The sequence below is a fragment of the Vanacampus margaritifer genome, chromosome 13 (assembly GCF_051991255.1).
Source record: "Vanacampus margaritifer isolate UIUO_Vmar chromosome 13, RoL_Vmar_1.0, whole genome shotgun sequence".
Classification (NCBI taxonomy): Eukaryota; Metazoa; Chordata; class Actinopteri; order Syngnathiformes; family Syngnathidae; genus Vanacampus; species Vanacampus margaritifer.
This window is the reverse complement of record NC_135444.1, coordinates 15,232,123-15,248,653: the sequence shown is the minus strand read 5'-3', so window position 1 is coordinate 15,248,653 and position 16,531 is coordinate 15,232,123. Positions and strand designations below refer to the sequence as shown.

The 16,531-nt window shown below is 40.0% G+C and overlaps 3 protein-coding genes across 4 annotated transcripts; 2 read left to right on the top strand and 1 right to left on the bottom strand.

Moving 5' to 3' along the window:
• Positions 1–145: 145 nt before the first annotated feature.
• LOC144062113 (uncharacterized) lies at positions 146–2,276 on the bottom strand. 2 transcript variants are annotated; one of them, XM_077583078.1, is made up of 5 exons: positions 2,184–2,276; positions 2,021–2,054; positions 1,794–1,928; positions 1,278–1,354; positions 146–505 (listed from the first exon to the last, which is right to left on the bottom strand). In XM_077583078.1, coding segments are annotated over exons 2-5 (333 nt in total). In that variant the 5' UTR covers positions 2,022–2,054; positions 2,184–2,276; the 3' UTR covers positions 146–385. The 2 variants fall into 2 exon arrangements, with proteins under 2 accessions (XP_077439204.1, XP_077439205.1); XM_077583079.1 differs by having other exon boundaries at positions 1,794–2,235.
• A 1,144-nt stretch (positions 2,277–3,420) lies between these two features.
• oaz1a (ornithine decarboxylase antizyme 1a) lies at positions 3,421–9,715 on the top strand. The gene is given in 6 exon segments (XM_077584352.1): positions 3,421–3,640; positions 7,765–7,831; positions 7,833–7,919; positions 8,796–8,971; positions 9,049–9,134; positions 9,217–9,715. Coding segments are annotated over 6 exon segments (684 nt in total). The 5' UTR covers positions 3,421–3,521; the 3' UTR covers positions 9,366–9,715.
• A 3,618-nt stretch (positions 9,716–13,333) lies between these two features.
• Positions 13,334–16,129, top strand: org (oogenesis-related gene). The gene is made up of 6 exons (XM_077584257.1): positions 13,334–13,501; positions 13,608–13,682; positions 14,306–14,528; positions 15,445–15,605; positions 15,822–15,929; positions 16,024–16,129. The coding sequence occupies exons 1-6, from the start codon at positions 13,445–13,447 to the stop codon at positions 16,069–16,071; spliced, it is 672 nt and encodes a 223-aa protein (XP_077440383.1). The 5' UTR covers positions 13,334–13,444; the 3' UTR covers positions 16,072–16,129.
• The last annotated feature ends 402 nt before the right edge of the window (positions 16,130–16,531 follow it).

The following is a 16,531-nucleotide window of genomic DNA, read 5'->3' as shown; positions in this document are numbered from 1 at the left end:
GGGCAGCAGAGTATAAGAGATCAACCAGGGCCAGATTGCAAAAATATGTTTTCCCTAGTTTTAAACAAATTTGCGAATGATGAAACTTAGCTATATTTTAATGGTAATTTCTGCAAAATGGAAACAAATAGAAAGATGCTTTTTTTCCTGATGAAAGAAGAGTTTTAATTTTTCTTTTGGTAGGTTCCATGTTTTTATAGCAAAAGAACAAAACATTCTGTGGACCTTGCAAAATCAGTCAAACAGCTGTGAGTGAAGGGGGTTGCTTCTGTGAAAATGGCTGTGAGTGAATGAGCTAAAATGGAAAATCTAAAGTACGCTACATTGTTAAAATGGGTCGTTTGCCTTTTGAACTTTTTTTTTTTTTGCTGAAATTTTCAGTCCGTCATTGTTTAGCAGTTTTAGGTTTCAGGACGGCTTTACTGCCGATGGGCTTTTTCCGTCTCCTTATCGCTCCGAGTTCTTCAGATCCCCACCATGACATGAACTTGTCCCACAAGGAGATCTAGAGAACAAAGACATATAAAAACTCCTAAATTCCATTTGTAGTTATATAATCATCATCGACTCAACGATTAGTTTGACTTGTTGTCAAAAGGCATGTTTTTCAGATCGTATCACTTTTGGCACGTTTCAATCTGTGCTAAAACGTTCACTTTCCGATGTGTACACTTTGAGTAAATGAGGTGAAAAATAACGTCATCGTATCACTGAACTGACTACACTTTTGCATTACTGACCCTGCAACAGGATTTAAGTGTCTCAACTCACATATCGGAAAATGAAAGTAGGTCAAAACAAACCACAAAAAGCCAAAATACACTTTGATAGTCATGAAACAAGTAAACAGCTTCTGTAAAATGTAATATTAACTTATTTTGGGGGGGGGGGATTTCACTGTATTGAAAGTTGACAAAAATCTGAAACTTTCTTAAGATGTTTTTGTATTGTTTGTGCTAAAAATTGTCCCTGCCGTAAAAAATATTTACTATAAATATGAATATGATGAATTATTATTTTTCACATTAACAAATATTCATACATATGCGCAAAATATTCCAAACAATAAGTATAAAAAAAATAATAATTTACATTTTGTATTATATTATATGTTATATTGATAATTGGTATTTATTTTATAGAACATAATGTTACAAAGATCCTGTGCAATATTTTAATAGACAACGAATGTGGTAGTCATAGTAGTAGAAAGCCTAAAAAGTTGTCAAGCTGGATCCCAAAAAGCTGCAAGTATTTAATAAGCGGACAATAAACACCTGAGTTATGGAACCATCTTGAATGCTTCCGATGAAAGATCTTATCCCCGTCTCCTCTACAAACACATCAACAGCATCTATGGGACACAAAGTTGAGGAAAAATATGTAAAGTGGAGTTCAATGCCCCGCCCAAATGCCGCGTTTTGTGATAAAATAGTTTGTGCTGTAAAATGTGACAGCAAAAATGTTAGGAAAAGCCTTCTGGAACATCTGGATTTTATTTGGGATGAATTAGAGGCAGTTAAAATGGTGGCCGGCGTGTGCCGACTCATTCAAGATGGCTGTGCATGTGATCAAATTTAAAAGCAGACGCATCCACACTATTGCGGGGTGTGCACACTTGTGCAACAAGCCACACTATTCCATTTGTTTCTTTTTTTCAATTGAGTTGTACAATTTATGGCTTACATTAGTGGTGGAGAAAATTTTGAAATAGTTTATCTTGGTCACAAAAACCTTGCATTTGAACAGGGGTGTGGACACTTTTTATATCCACAATACAATATGTTACTCACTGTGAAATTGATGGACCCCCGCGCCCACAAGCAGCACGATCAGCGCCAGCGCCAGGCAGCGGTTCATGGTGAAGCCCTTCCATGGGTTTGAAACCTCGTTCAGATTTTGGATGGACAAAATCCTGTCATATGACACTGAGCGAGACGCCGTTCATATTAAGTTAGCTTTGAAAGCGGCATGTGATATGATCAAACAGTGGATGACTTCAATTGTAGCCAAGTCTTACTTATCAACGCTTGTTTGTGAACTTGGAGCTTAACCTGCAAATGAGAATGCTTGATATAACGTTTGTACTGCTTTGAGCACACGTGGCATAAAATAGGACGCTGCAATAGTTTCAATGAGCTTGTTGTCAAATTCACAAAAGAGGAAGTAGTAGAGGAACATACCTTGAGTCAAAAAAAAGCCTTCAGTTGTGCGTCCACAGTCAGTACACTTGTTACTGGTTAATACTATTCTGCACAGGGAGGGCAGAGGTGAACGCACCCTGCTTGTTGGCAGCTTGATTGACAGGCACAGGTGAGAACGGTTTCCGATGAGGAAAAAAACATCAGCATTGACACAGTTTGACCTGTAGGTGGAGCTATTATTCACCTGTAGATATGTGTTTTGATTCTAATGAAACAGAAGAGCTTGGGTGTCCACAATATTTACACTCAATTATTTATCTTGAAAACTGTAACATAAAAAAGTGCAGTATGAGAGAGAGAGAGAGAGAGATGGGGTGTTAATCTATTAATTTTAACGTCGCGAAACGATTGCTGTGTTATTTCTTTAACGGGGGAAAAAATAAACATTTATACTGTATTCGCCTCAGCTAGTTTTATTGATACATTTATAGTTACGTTTGCTGTTAGGGTGATTATAATTAACGAAAACTAACATTGAAAAACAATTTTGGTTGAAAAATAAATAATAAAACGATAGTGTGTATATATTAAAAATATATCAATAACAACAGCAACAAAAACTACATATTACATTTATAAAACTCGTTAATCTTTGGTATTATATATTTATATATGTATCATATATTTAATTTTTAATGTATTCATTACATTAATAATAATTTAGTGTACTGTCGCTGTGTATGTACTGTATATAAAAGTAGATTGTTATTTTTTTTTTTTTTTAACGACTGTACGGAAGAAGGACGGTTGAACAGTCGTTTGGGAATTGTAGTTTACTTGCTTACACAATACGTACTTAATATTGACCTTTCTTATTATCTTTCTCTTTATCTGTCTTTACAAATATTCCATATCCATCCATCCATCATCCAAACCTCTTATGCTGTGTATATAAAACATTATTTTTTTTAAACCAAAGCATTTTTGAAAAACTAACAAACCCGCTCCAAAAAACGAATTAAAACTAAATTTAAAAACTAGATAAATAAACAAATAAAAATAAAAGTCAAGATGAAATAAAAACTGCTAATTTTTTTTAAATATTTAAGGTTCAGTTCACATGATGAAACAAGCTCAAAGCATTCGTCACTGTATCATAAAAATTAACAGGTGCATGATTATTGTCGTTATGTACGTTTTCTTATCACGTCTCGCACGAGTCTCGTCACATGGGACACCCCCGCTCTCCCCCCCCCCTCCCCCCTCTCCCCCCGAGCCCAGCAGCAGCAGCCTGCTGGCCGCCTGTCAGCGCCTCTAAGCTGCCAGAGCAGAGGTGGGAGGACGAGCGAGCGGCACGCAAGTGTGGACGCAGTCCGGATGGTTAAATCGAACCTACAGACGATTTTGAATAGTCACTGTTTTGCTAGAGAAAAAGAAAGACATTTATCCAAGATGCCCGTCATCGAACAGACCAGTAATAAACCGGAAAGTGAAAGGTACGTTGTTATTGTTTATTGTGTCGTCATCGGGATCATAAGAAGAGCTAAAGCTAAGCTAACGGGGCCTGGCGAAAAGAGGCCGTCTATTTCCTGGAGCGGCTCCGGCTATAACGTGTGTTTATTGTTTACTTTTATTTCCTCAACACTTATGTAGCATTTATGTAAAATGACAACTAAATCAATTTGAAATATAACGTAATAGTGAATAATGTTGCTTAAAAGTGGACATTATATTTACTTAACAAGCTGCTCGTAACTGGCTATGATAATTTAGTTGGCTGCAGCTACTGTACGTCACAAATGCTAAAGCTATATTGCAAAGTGTGACATAGTTCATTAAAAAAATATATAAAAATAAACCCTGCCATCGCTTTAAAGTTTAAATGTCTCATTTGAATACAATTCCCCAATGTGTTGACGTCAATGTCATGAGTACAAATAGCGTTAGCTCATAGCTACGGCCTCGGTGTGATTACGTCACAATACTTGTTTGTTTGTTTTTGCCTTCACCGCTCAATAATACTAATAATAATTAATACAATATTTTCATTTTGTATGCGTTTTATTGCGCCCGAGACTACTATAGACGGTTGCTTTTGTTGCTATGGTTAATCTATACATGACTTGTACTTGCTTGTGTTGTACTGTACAGTATTTTTCCGTCAGACGACCGGCTAGGGAGCTCATTAGCACACATTAAATCGCCGCGAGGGATTCATTTAATCTCCTTTTCAGCAGGGAATCGATATAGGAGCTTGGGTTGCAAGTTTCCACTGTTTTCATTGTGTTTCCCACTTTTTATCTTTTTTTTTCTTCTTCTTGTTATTGACATGGGGTGGGGCGGGGTGGGAGACTCTCGACCCAGGTATAGCTTGCGTTGGTCGGGTCGAATTCTGACAGGAGTCGGCTGGGGGCGTTGGATGTTGTCTTTCTGGTTTCACGTTGTTGAGAAAGACTCTGGAAATTTCCACTGCACTGCGACTGCAAGGGAGAAGAGGGGGGGGGGTTGATTTAGTGATGTCATATTAAACATAGAGGCCTGTTATTCTCTTCTGGTACACTTTGGTCGTTTGTAAACAGCCCTAATTTAGTTGAGTGTCTCATACAAAGAGTGGTGTGTAATGTTTACAACGCAAACTACCATCTTAAACGTGCAAAAGGTAGATTTGGTTGTGTCAGTGTATTTAAAGTGTGATTGTCGAATGAATATAATTGAGACTTTTGGAGCAAGTCAAAAGGTCCATAGTCCGTCCATAGAAACTAACCAACCTCCATTTTGTTTGTTGTCGTTCAAATGATGATGACTCAATGATAAACATTTGGGGCTGCATCAATTATGCAAATCCCTGTAAATTTACCTAAAAATGTTTACCTCAATATGAGCTTGATGTCATTACGGCTGCTGTAAATGAATGTAAATTGCAAAAATAGAATAGACAATTAAATATAGTCTAAATATGATTCATTAGATTTGCGTCCATCATTAAGTGAGCAAAATAATTGTCATAGGTGGCAAGTTACTTCTGTGGAGATATTTATGTACAATTTTGTCTCATCTGCATATAGGAGTTGTTTTATGTGTTCCATCAATAGTCAGGTTTCTATCCAATTGTCTCAAATTTTTTAAGCAAATTTACTGAAAATGCGCAAAACGGGCATGCGACTTATGCCTGTTTCCATCTGTTCTTGTTTTGCGAATATTGAGAGGAGACTCGGCGGTATACACCATAGAGATGTAATCCAGCAGTATTTTAAAAGAAGAAGAAGAAGAACAGAAAGTGACTGCGCCGTGCGATGACATTCTATTAGTTTGCTTTTGTAATTCTTGATGAGCCGTAGCATTTCTTTGCTGTTTTCCATCTAAATTCTTTAATTAATTCCCAAATAAAAATAGGTGGATGGAAACCCAACTAATGTAACTAAACACAGCCATATCAGATGGGTCGCTTAGTAGTAGTGCACATGGAAATAGATGGTCCCAAAAAAATCGGATACCACTACGTTGACTCAGTGTCCAAGTAATATGTATTTTTTTTTAAACTTATGAATTGAAAGGTCGATTTATAGTTTAAATTTGAATGGCAAGCATAAGTGGGGAAAAAAGGCAGTCTGTGATCCAGCTGTTTATTAAACAGGACAAACAGTCAGACTCTGAAATACAAAATGAAAACACTCTTAAGGAGCATGGAGATGCTCACACTGTTGTGGTAAAGGGCCAACCAGAGCTGGAGTCCGAGCTCCTTATGCCACTCAATAGGCCACGCCCTTTGAAGGCACACTACAACACCCAATTCCTATTTTGCATGGACTTTGGGCTTAATTGCACTTTATAAAACCCGTTTATTTCTTTAGATTCTCTTTTATTGCAGTTTATTATGTTTTATATTTTACATTAGAGGGCTACTTGGCTTTATTGAAAATGTAATAAAAAGGGGGCGAACGGATCAATAATGTTTCAGTTCATTTCAATGGGGGAAAATGTATTTCACATTCAAGTCAATTGAGTTACTAGTGTGGTGACGGACAGTATGCGACTATTTCAGTGTTGCGCAAGACATGGAACATTTTGGGGATAAACACACACACGCAAACGATCAAGGCGCTCCAAGCTGTCAGTAACTATATGAATAGCCTCAAATCAGTTTGACTTAGCCTAACCTTGCACACATACTTAAAGTCAATAGCATTAAATCCTAATTGGAATGCTCAACCTGCTGTGGAACGCCAGCCCCATAACATTCTTTACCGTTACACAAGTGTTAGTATCCGTTGCATTTGGATTTCACGCCTCTGCACCACATATAGCGCGCCGGCGTCATTTACGTAAGCGCGGACGAGCCAAGGGCACGGCAGCCGTTTACCCGATAGTGCGCGAGCACTTAACAGTGTGCACGCATGCAGCGACGCTCGCACTGCATTTGTAGTTGTGCAAGTGTTGCGTGTCACAGCTGCAGGCAGAAACATGGCCGCCATAAAGCCCACGTTAGTGCTCCACTAAAACGGGCTAATGTTTACACAAAGACTTTTTGTGTGTATGTCAGCAGTGATGGGAAAATGTCTGCCTTGCCAAGACACACAAGGATTTTTAAGGAGTGTGCGTTTTGCGCATTATGTAGAAAAATAGCCCCCCCAAAAATGTTTAATTCATTGATCACTCACTATGCTGCCACACAATTGCTGTTAGTTATTTTTCGTTCATGTACAGTACATTATATATTTATGCTGAGGTAATGTGCTAATAAAATAATTATATACATAAAATATTAAAATATGCTAATTTTTAAAAATAATAATAATAATAAATCAGAATATAATATTGTCGCTTTTATGTGCAAATTTTTTTTTTCCAATTTAAAAAAAAAATATTATTTACTTATACGTTTTGGGGATAAAACTGAATGACATCCCAAAAATGTAAAAAAAAAATAAAATAAAAAATGGACATAGGTGTTTTTCAAATAGCATAATAAACATTTTTATACATAGAAAGAAAAAAATTTGTGTGTTTAATAAATACGAGTCCAAATAAAAATGTCCTTGGGTCACATTAAAACAAAAATAACATTTCAGTAATATAAATACAAAAAAACAACATAAGAATAATAATAAAAGCAAGCTTGTATTGAAAATTAATAAAATAAATAAAGTTATAGCTTAGACATTGTATGAATATACAATTGAAGTGTAAATCTAAAAAACTAAATATCTAAATAACTAAAATCCTAAAAAGCATACCGATACCAGTATCTGATACTGTAAGTTTGCTTCTTCCTTTATTTTTGTAGTTAACACACAGATAAAATGGCGTCCGTATTCCTATATCCATCATGTTTTTTTTTCTTACTCTTATTTTGCTGTTAGTCACAAGCTCCACAATGTGCTAACAACACCCCCCCCCCCCCCTCCTTCCTGCCTGTTCAAAGTTCCTCATCACATTACTGCAATGTCTCTTACACGGTCACTCATTAAAGTCTTTTGCCACAGATGACTGACTAGGCCGTAAAATGGCTGCCAAGTCTGTTCTTTAAATAAGGTGGCGTGTGTAGTCAGGCAACAGAACCTCCAGAACTTTTCCACTGGCCCATGGCGTCGTGTTCACACGTGCTGATGTTTTCCCGCAGTATCTCCAATCCGAGGAGGTGCTCCCGCTGTTGCAGTAACCCGTGTCCGGGGCCTCTGTGGTGCTCCTGATGCCCCTCACCCACCCCTGAAGATCCCAGGTGGGCGAGGGAATGACCAGCGGGATCGCAATCTTTCAGCTAAGCTATTCTATTCCGTAAGTCCATTTTGGTTTCTTACGAATTTTGTTTGTGCTCTGCCTTAGTCTCCACTTTGCTGCAGCGGTCTGTTTTCTTAACTGCGTCCTTTTGGACAACGCACGCTTTTTTTTTTTTAACTGCTTATTCCTCACAAGGGTTGCAGGGGTGCTGGAGCCTAACCCAGTTGGCTTCGGGCACTAAGTGGGGTACACCCTGAACTGGTTGCCAGTCAATGCAGGCATTTTATTTTTTGGTGCCCTTATTCTCCTCCTGAATAACGCTCGGTTTTCTTACCCAGTTGCTATTATTTAGCTTCAGACACTGCTGTATTATACTCCATAGTCTTAATTTTTCCACAGCAGTCTGTTTTCCTGCTGCCCTTAGTCTCTTCTTGGATAACATATACACTCATGTTAGCATACCCTGTTGTTCTGCCTTAACTGGAGACACTGAAGTATGCATTATACTTCACCAATTCGATTTTTTTAGGTCAATTATGATCATTCAGATAACCGATTAATTGGCCATTTTACAGTACCGGGTACTTTAATTTGTCAGATTTTTATTTATTTATTTATTTACTTGGGGGGGGGGGGGGATTTGAACGTCACCATCTTTGTTCTTATGGTGTATTAAAGTGTACGAAAAAAATAATACAACAAAAAAATGGTCTGGTATTTGCTGATTTGGGCCCTACTTCACAGTCTCCAGTCTTGCTTTTTATTTTCTGCCCTTAGTGTCCGCTGTTGCCTGCCTTATTTCTGGAGTCTGTTTATGCGTCGCATTGTGACAGATTTTCAAGTGTTTCTTCTTGTATCTTTTTTTTTTTTTTTTTTTTTTTTTTTTCAAGCCTCATGTCAAATGTCCACGTTTTGGTCTTTTCCTTCCATCAGGATGCTCAGTTGCTGGTTCTTGAGGAGCCGGCCCCCGCCAACAGCAGAGTGCGCTTCCTGCTCTTTGAGCCGCGCTTCTCCGAAGGCAAGAAGTGCGTTTGGAGGGCGGCGCTCAAAGCGGGCAACCTCTACATCGAAATCCCCCCGGGAGCGTTGCCCGAGGGGAGCAAAGACAGGTCAGTTGGAAAATAGGCTTTTATTTAAATACGTTATATTTACGTCACAACGGCGCATTTAACATTTGCGCACACAGTTTTGCTCTGATGCTGGAGTTTGCCGAGGAGCAGCTGCAGGGCGAGCACGTGTTCATCTGTTTCCACAAGAGCCGTGACGATCGAGGTGAGAGATAAAGTCTCGCTCTACCGGTTTTCTTTGAGCCGGACTCGTGAGCTCATGTTTATGGTTTGCTGTTCCTCCTCAGCATCCCTGCTGCGCACATTCAGTTTCCTGGGCTTTGAGATTGTGAGACCGGGCCATCCCCTTGTCCCCGCCCGCCCCGACGCTTTCTTCATGGCTTACAGAATCGAGCGAGACTCCTCCTCCTCCTCCTCCTCCTCCGACGACGACTAGAACGAGCAACCTTCTTTTCTCATCCGCGTCAACGTATTATAATCAAAGAGGAAATATAAGTCTCCTTTAGTCACCAATGTATTAGCATTTTACTTCCTTTAATGTTTAGTGATGACTTCCTGTTCACCCCATCGTCATCATCCGCACAAGCTGATATTTATGATTAAATTTGAATTCATCGTACTCCTCCAGGTAGATTTGTTTGCATAGTCATCGTGAGTTGATCCTCCTGTTTATATTGATTGTTGTTGTTTTCTATGTGTGCATGATTTTCATTGGATGTTCCTATTCACTTGATAGAAATCTGCATGTTGAAACTGAACCGATTAAAAGTGCTCACCTCATACTCACGCCGATCTCTTTTCCTGACATTTGCTCCCTCAGTACACGATGGAGTTCCGTTTACGACGGTGCGATGTAACCTCTATTTGTACGTAAGTATAATAGTCAGAATTAAAGTTTATTGATTTAAAAAAACACTTGGCCATAAATAAACATTCCAATGAAAATGTATAAGTACATCTGTAAGTGAGCAAACAAAGTTGTACCAAAAATGTTTAAAAACAGTTCTTAAAGATGAAATGCAAATGTATTGAACTTAAAAGCAAGTGAACCTTTTACATTGAGTTACAATATTTGACGGAACGTGCTTATTACTTGAAAATCCCTGTTATTGACCAAATGTATCCATGTATAGAAAATAGCTACGTATATAGAAATACAATAATAGATTAAAAATATAAATGGAAAATCTAGCTTCTTCTTTTTTTAACGAATTGAGTAGGAGTTAGTCTAAAAATGGTTACATTATATCAAATTTGGCTCAAATATTTTGCGTAAATGTGCTCAAATTGAAGTGAACTCTGCTGCTCATTGCATTCAAAGAGAAATCCCTCATTTTGCAGCAAAAACGCTTACGTCACGCTCATAAACAAATGTGGCGACTGTTTATACATCCACTTGTCTCGCCCCCTCTTGTCATGGAGGGCTCCTTCAGGCCCACCACGGACAATCGTGGTGACAGCCGCGTGGCCGGCGCAGGTGCATCATTAGCGTAAGAGACTCTTCACTCCAGCCTTACATAATGCTAAAACTGACGCAAGAAAACGGAGACCTAAGCCTGACATTTAAAAGATAGAAATATTAACATAAAACACTGTCCATTGAGGAGGCTTACTCTAAAAATGACCAACCTGTGTGTTAATGCTGAGGGATTACATCAGCCTAAATGGCAAAAAAATAAAATTAAAATCATCGCATGATGGTAATCCCCGGATGAACAACTATGCCCCCTAGAGGACGTGAGTTGTACATGGGATGACATCATAGCAATGACAGAATTGATTCTCGGCATTTGCACGTCGATTAGTATTGTCTCTCAGCATTCACAGCTGGTTCTCGTCACAAAAAAAGCATTAGCCTCAATGATCATCCCTCAGCTTTCATGCAACATTCCAAATACAAAATTAGTGTAAATGTTTGTCTCTCAGCATTCACTCGATTTGAATGCACAAATGCTCGTCTCAGCGTGCTTACAATTCATTTTGACACACAATAGCAAAATTCTAAATGTTGGCCTGCAGCGTTAACTCGATATTGATACTATGATCATTAGTGTGAGTGCATATCTCTCAGCATCCCTCAGCTTTCATGCAACATTCATAAAATGTAATTAGTGTGAATGTTTGTCTCCCAGCATTTACATATTTAGTTCCTGATGTAAAATAGCATTACTCTGAATGACTGTCTCTTGGCATTCACTCATGTGAATGTTCATCTCACAGCACAATTCGTTTTAAATGACACAAATATAAAAATTTGTGTGAATGCATATCTCTCAGCATTCACACAATATTAATGTACTTTTGTGGGCATAGCTGTCTCAGCATTAAGACAGCACAAGTGTAAATGCAAATGTCTCTGCATTCACTCAACATTTTTCAATGCACAATAACATTTGTTGGAATGCTCATCTCTCAGCATTTCAAATGTGTATTTTGTGATTCATAAACAAAGTGAGAATGCTTGATTGCAGGATACCGTTTTTTAAATGCACAGTAACATTTGTCGGAATGCTTGTATCTCAGCATTTCCACAGTTTTAGTGACAAGTGATGCACACAACAACAATGCTGCTCAGATGATGCTGGTTTCTCATTTTTATTTGACACAAGAATTCTACAAAGGCACTCATTGGTGGAGTCAGTTAATGGCAGAAGAGGATGCGTTTCTTTATGGCCATGCGGAGGCGCCGTCTAAGCTTGTCTTGTCTGATTGAGGAGGTTGAAACCGAATCGGTCCGGCAGACGTCCGCCCTCGTCTCCGAGTCCGGGGTCTCCTCGTCTTTGTTACCCCGCCGCATCCCGGATTGACAGAGCAGCTCCTCCTCGTTGGCCATCTGCGGGCTCTGGCTCAAGGTGATAAAGCCGTATGGGGTGGTCACCTTGGCCAGGTGGGGCAGGGACAGCGCCGCCCTACTGGCCGGGTCCAAACAGTGCTGAGCATCGGCGGGGCACCAGGGGTAGGACGCTTCCCTCTGCAGCTGTCTTCTCCTGTGTCGCAACGGAACCGAGTCGCTACGCTCGGCCTTGCGCGCCGACAGCTCCAGTCGGGACCCGGACGAGGACGAGGAAGACTCCGTCCGCTCCATCCCAGAACTCCGTGACCCTTCCCAGCCTTCTTCGGGCTCCGCGTGGCTTTCCTGCGTCCTGAGGCCGTTCTGCACCAGCAGGCTGGGGATGGTGAACGGCGGGATGCTGTCCGGGGTCAGGACCTTGGGGCAGATGTTCTCGCGGCTGGATCCCAGAGAGCGACCGAAAGATCTGGCATTGCTTGTGGCCCAGAGAAGCGCACGCGCCCCCGCACTGCTGTGCCTGCGCGCCGCCGTGTAATCATCCGCCTTGACTTTGCTGCTAATGGCCCTGATGCTGAACGTCCTCGTTACGGCGTCCCTCGACATCCTGTGAGACTTCCTTCCCTTTTCGCCAGCACACACCACTCTTATATTCTCGTCCCCCAACCCCCGCCATATTTTACCCAGCACTTGCGCAAATGTGACGAAAGTCGGCAACGGAAATGTTGTCCAATTAGGGAGCCCGCTGTCAACAATGGAAGCGTTCCTCGAAAGCTCTTCATATGCTAAGAACGCTCTTTGACGAATACATGAATTTATTAAGTTCTACTTGTTTGTTTTTTGCTATCCAAGCATAAAAAGGGGGAGTTTGTCAGAGACAGAAGGCGTGACTGACGTATTTTTCCAAGTAAGTGACGAAAACAGTTCAGGTTCCTGGAATAAGATTACTGGATTCTGAATTAGTGCTGTCACTATCGAATGTTTTTAGAATCGATTAATCTATTTAAATACTGTACAGGGTGTACATATTTAAAACATTTTTTTTTTTACATAAACAGAAATTAGAATAGGATTTTTCTGTTTTTGGAGCTTGGGGACGGATTAATTGTATTTATATTATTTCCCATGGGAAAAAATGTTTTGGAGGTTGAACAATTCAGACTTTGAACATTTCACAGGAACGAATTGTGTTCAAACTCCGAGGTACCACTGTAATTTGTTTTTTTTAAAAAAAGTAATTGTGAATATTGTGGAATTTTTGGTTGTTAACATGACTATTGTGATGAAATTGTGTGGATTTTTTGCCTTTTAATGAATATTTAGGTTATATCTATCTATCTATCTATCTATCTATCTATCTATCTATCTATCTATCTATCTATCTATCTATCTATCTGTCTGTCTGTCTGTCTGTCTGTCTGTCTGTCTGTCTGTCTATCTAGCTATCTAGCTATCTAACTATCTATCTCATATCTTTAAAATGGCGCCTTTAACATCACTACTTCCTGGTACTGCGAGCCTGGCTGAGTCACGTGCCTGGCGTTAATTGTTGCCTAGTGCCGATTGGCTAGCTCTGATTACTACCGGTGCACCTGTGCGCTGTGATTGGCTTAACTCAACAATCTTGAGAGTACATTTGTGTCTACTTGTTAGCGTGGGTCAAGCCCCTTTTCCTTGTCGCCAGGCGGTCGCCGTGGTCTTCAGCGCATGTTCGACCAGCAAGCTTGATGGCCATGCAGGATGAGCCCCGCAGTGAGACAGTGGCGCTCCCCGATAGTACCGAGGTAACATAACGTAACGTTTTGGTTCCGTTTTTCTTTTCTTTTATATATATATATATTTAGGTGTGCCGTGTTTGCTGGTGTTTCACTTGTTTGCTCGTCTGAACAGGGTGATGTGTTGGTGAAGCGACATGGGGTGCTTCGCTCCGTGCTGCGGGGGCTCTTCTGGCCGTTTGGCATCGTGGTACGTCACGTGCGCACATTTTCCTACATTTAACTTTAAGACATAACTTAACATTAATGTTTTTTTGTGTGTGTATCCACACGACTCCAATGTGTGTCAGATAGCCTTACTTTATATCTTCAAAGCTGTTTTTTCCCGTCGCTTCTTAATGACGTTATTGCAGGCGACGTTGCTTTGTCACGTGACAAGCGTCTTTCATTTTATTGCCAGTTTGTAAGCCGCAAACAACCTTTGTTTGAATTACGGTAAAGCTTTGTTTGGCCTAGTATGTTAGCATTGAAAATTTATTTTATTAAATGGTATTTTATGACTATGGAAAATAGTATTTCTGGAGTTTAAAATACTTATTTGCCATTTGTTGCTCTCTTTGATTAGACAATGGTTTAACCAAAGTGCAGTTTTTTGGGGTCTCCTGTAAAGTGCTGATTTTGGAGTTATGACAATTCAGCTAGACGTATGTGTCTCTTTATGTAACCTTCCACTCAACCACTTTTGGTAAGCATAGCCTTGGTGGAGCTCCCCATTTAAAATGCCTTCCAGGATTGAGTGGTTTCTTTCATGTCACATGTAATTTTGGTACACATGTGTTGGTTAAAATATCAAATTTCTGTCTTTCTTCCCAGGTCCATGCATATCATGGCTTCTGGTGGGTATTGGGGTTCAGGCGACCCAAGCAGCAGCAGCTGCAGGTTGTGACTAGTGCCTCCAGTCCTGTCCGCCAGTGCCTTATCGGGCGCAAGCGGCTACACCCGGTCACCCGCCTGCTGCTCACCATCCTGCCGCGCTGGGTGCAGGGTGCCCTGGGCTACCCTCTGTCCACTGCCATTGGCTGCTCCCTCTCACCAGGTATATACTAGTTTCTCACAGGGTCAGATTATGAAATGAAAGAAGAAATGACATTTGTTCACATGATCGTCTTTCAACTCACCTTTTTAACTCATTCACTGCCATTGATGGTTTTGACAGGTAATCTAACAACGGCTATAGACATCAAAAATTCATTTAAACTTTTTTGATTAGTTTCACATTTTTTTCCACTTTTGTTAACAAGAGTATGAAAACCTAGAATTTGTTTATTGTATATTTAGAACAGATATAAAATTTGTCATTAATTGTGAGTTAACTAGTGATGTCATGTGATTGATTAAAATTAAAAATGTTAATCTGACGCCCCTAATTTTTAATAATCTGTTTTTTTAATTAAGGGCATCAGGTGATTCAAATTTTTTTATTGTAATCAATCACATGACTTCACTAGTTAACTCACGATTAATCACACATTTTATATCTGTTCCAAATATACATTTTTTTTCCTAGGGTTTCATACTTGTTAAAAAGTGGAAAAAATGTGAAACTAATAGAAATGGTTCAAATGAATTTGACGTCTATAGCCGTCAATGGAAATGGTTCAATGAAGTTTTGACGTCTATAGCCGTCAATGGCAGTGAATGAGTTAATAGTGCTTAACATTATCAATGATACAATAAATCCCATTCCTACATACGCTTCCTACATGCAGAATACGCCAACTTTTATTCATCTACAGTAGTCGTACCAAGACAGTCAAACATCACCGCCGCTGCTGGTGGATTTAAGTTTTATGTATCAGAAATACTAGTGGAATCGGTCTGAAAATGTATCGGACGTTCCTAATTGTTGACCCCCTAAAAAGCACACAAAAATGGATGAACTGATGTCTGTCAGTGATGCACGTATGGGGACCGCTTTGTTGATCCTAACGAGGCCAGTTTCCCCGCAACAGAAATTCGAGTCTCTCCCACTAAACCTTGTGGGAAGGGTAGCAAGAGGAAGCAGGATGACTTGGATGATGATGATGAAGATGAGGAGCACCAGACCTGGGTGGAGGTGCTCACGCAGGAGGAGATCGTTGATGAAGGCTCCGAGGACGATCCGGACTATGAGGTTTGTTGATTTTTATCACTTTAAAAAAAAAAAAAATCTGAATAGATGAGTGACCCCCCAACACACACACACACACACACACTACTCCCTTGGGTATATTTGAATGTATACAGTTTGAAGTTTTGTGTAGCAAGGCGTAAATACGCCTTGTTCAACATTGATTCCAATGAAGTGATTTAAGTGACAATTAACCACTTCATGCTGACGGTTCTTCAGCCCAGTTCTGAAGAGACGGACAGTGAAGAGTTTCACTTTCACAACACTGAGAGCGACCCCGAGGGTCACGACGATAAAGGCATGGTCGTTATAGAAGATGTGGAGATGGTATGGTTTGCTTTTGCTGATTCACGTCGATTTGATGTGCGTTTTGAATCGAAATCCACCCTAATACGGTTTATCCACCTTTTTGAACCTTTAGGGTGTCCAGTTGCCCACACCTTCTCAAGCCCCTTGCCCTGCTCTTTAACATGTTTTGTATATTGTCATTTTCTAAGTCACAATAAAATGTCTTGAATTTAACACTGGCTCGCCTTAATTGGGTCTCTTTATTGTTCATGCTTCTAAGTCAGCAAGCATAATTAAGTCAATTCAATTGGGTAAGTAGAAAAGTCCCACGCAAACAAAACTTCAATGGGTGCCTCATGACAGTCAAATAACCAAAGAAAGTTTGACACATCAAGTTACTCTTGGAAGTCCTGTAGAGTTGGATGCAATGCTTGGTTGCGTTTGGCGTCTATGAAGGTTGAAAGCTTGGCTGACATTACCTCTCCTTCCTTCCATGAGCCAGTACCATCTGCCTTGAGTTCACTGCTGTTTACGTAACCGCCCACTAGATGGCAGTAATGCCTTGGTGTCTCCCAACAAAATCTGCAAATGGCCCTCGAACTTGATGAGCAGCTTTGTACACTATTACTTTAATTTTTCAT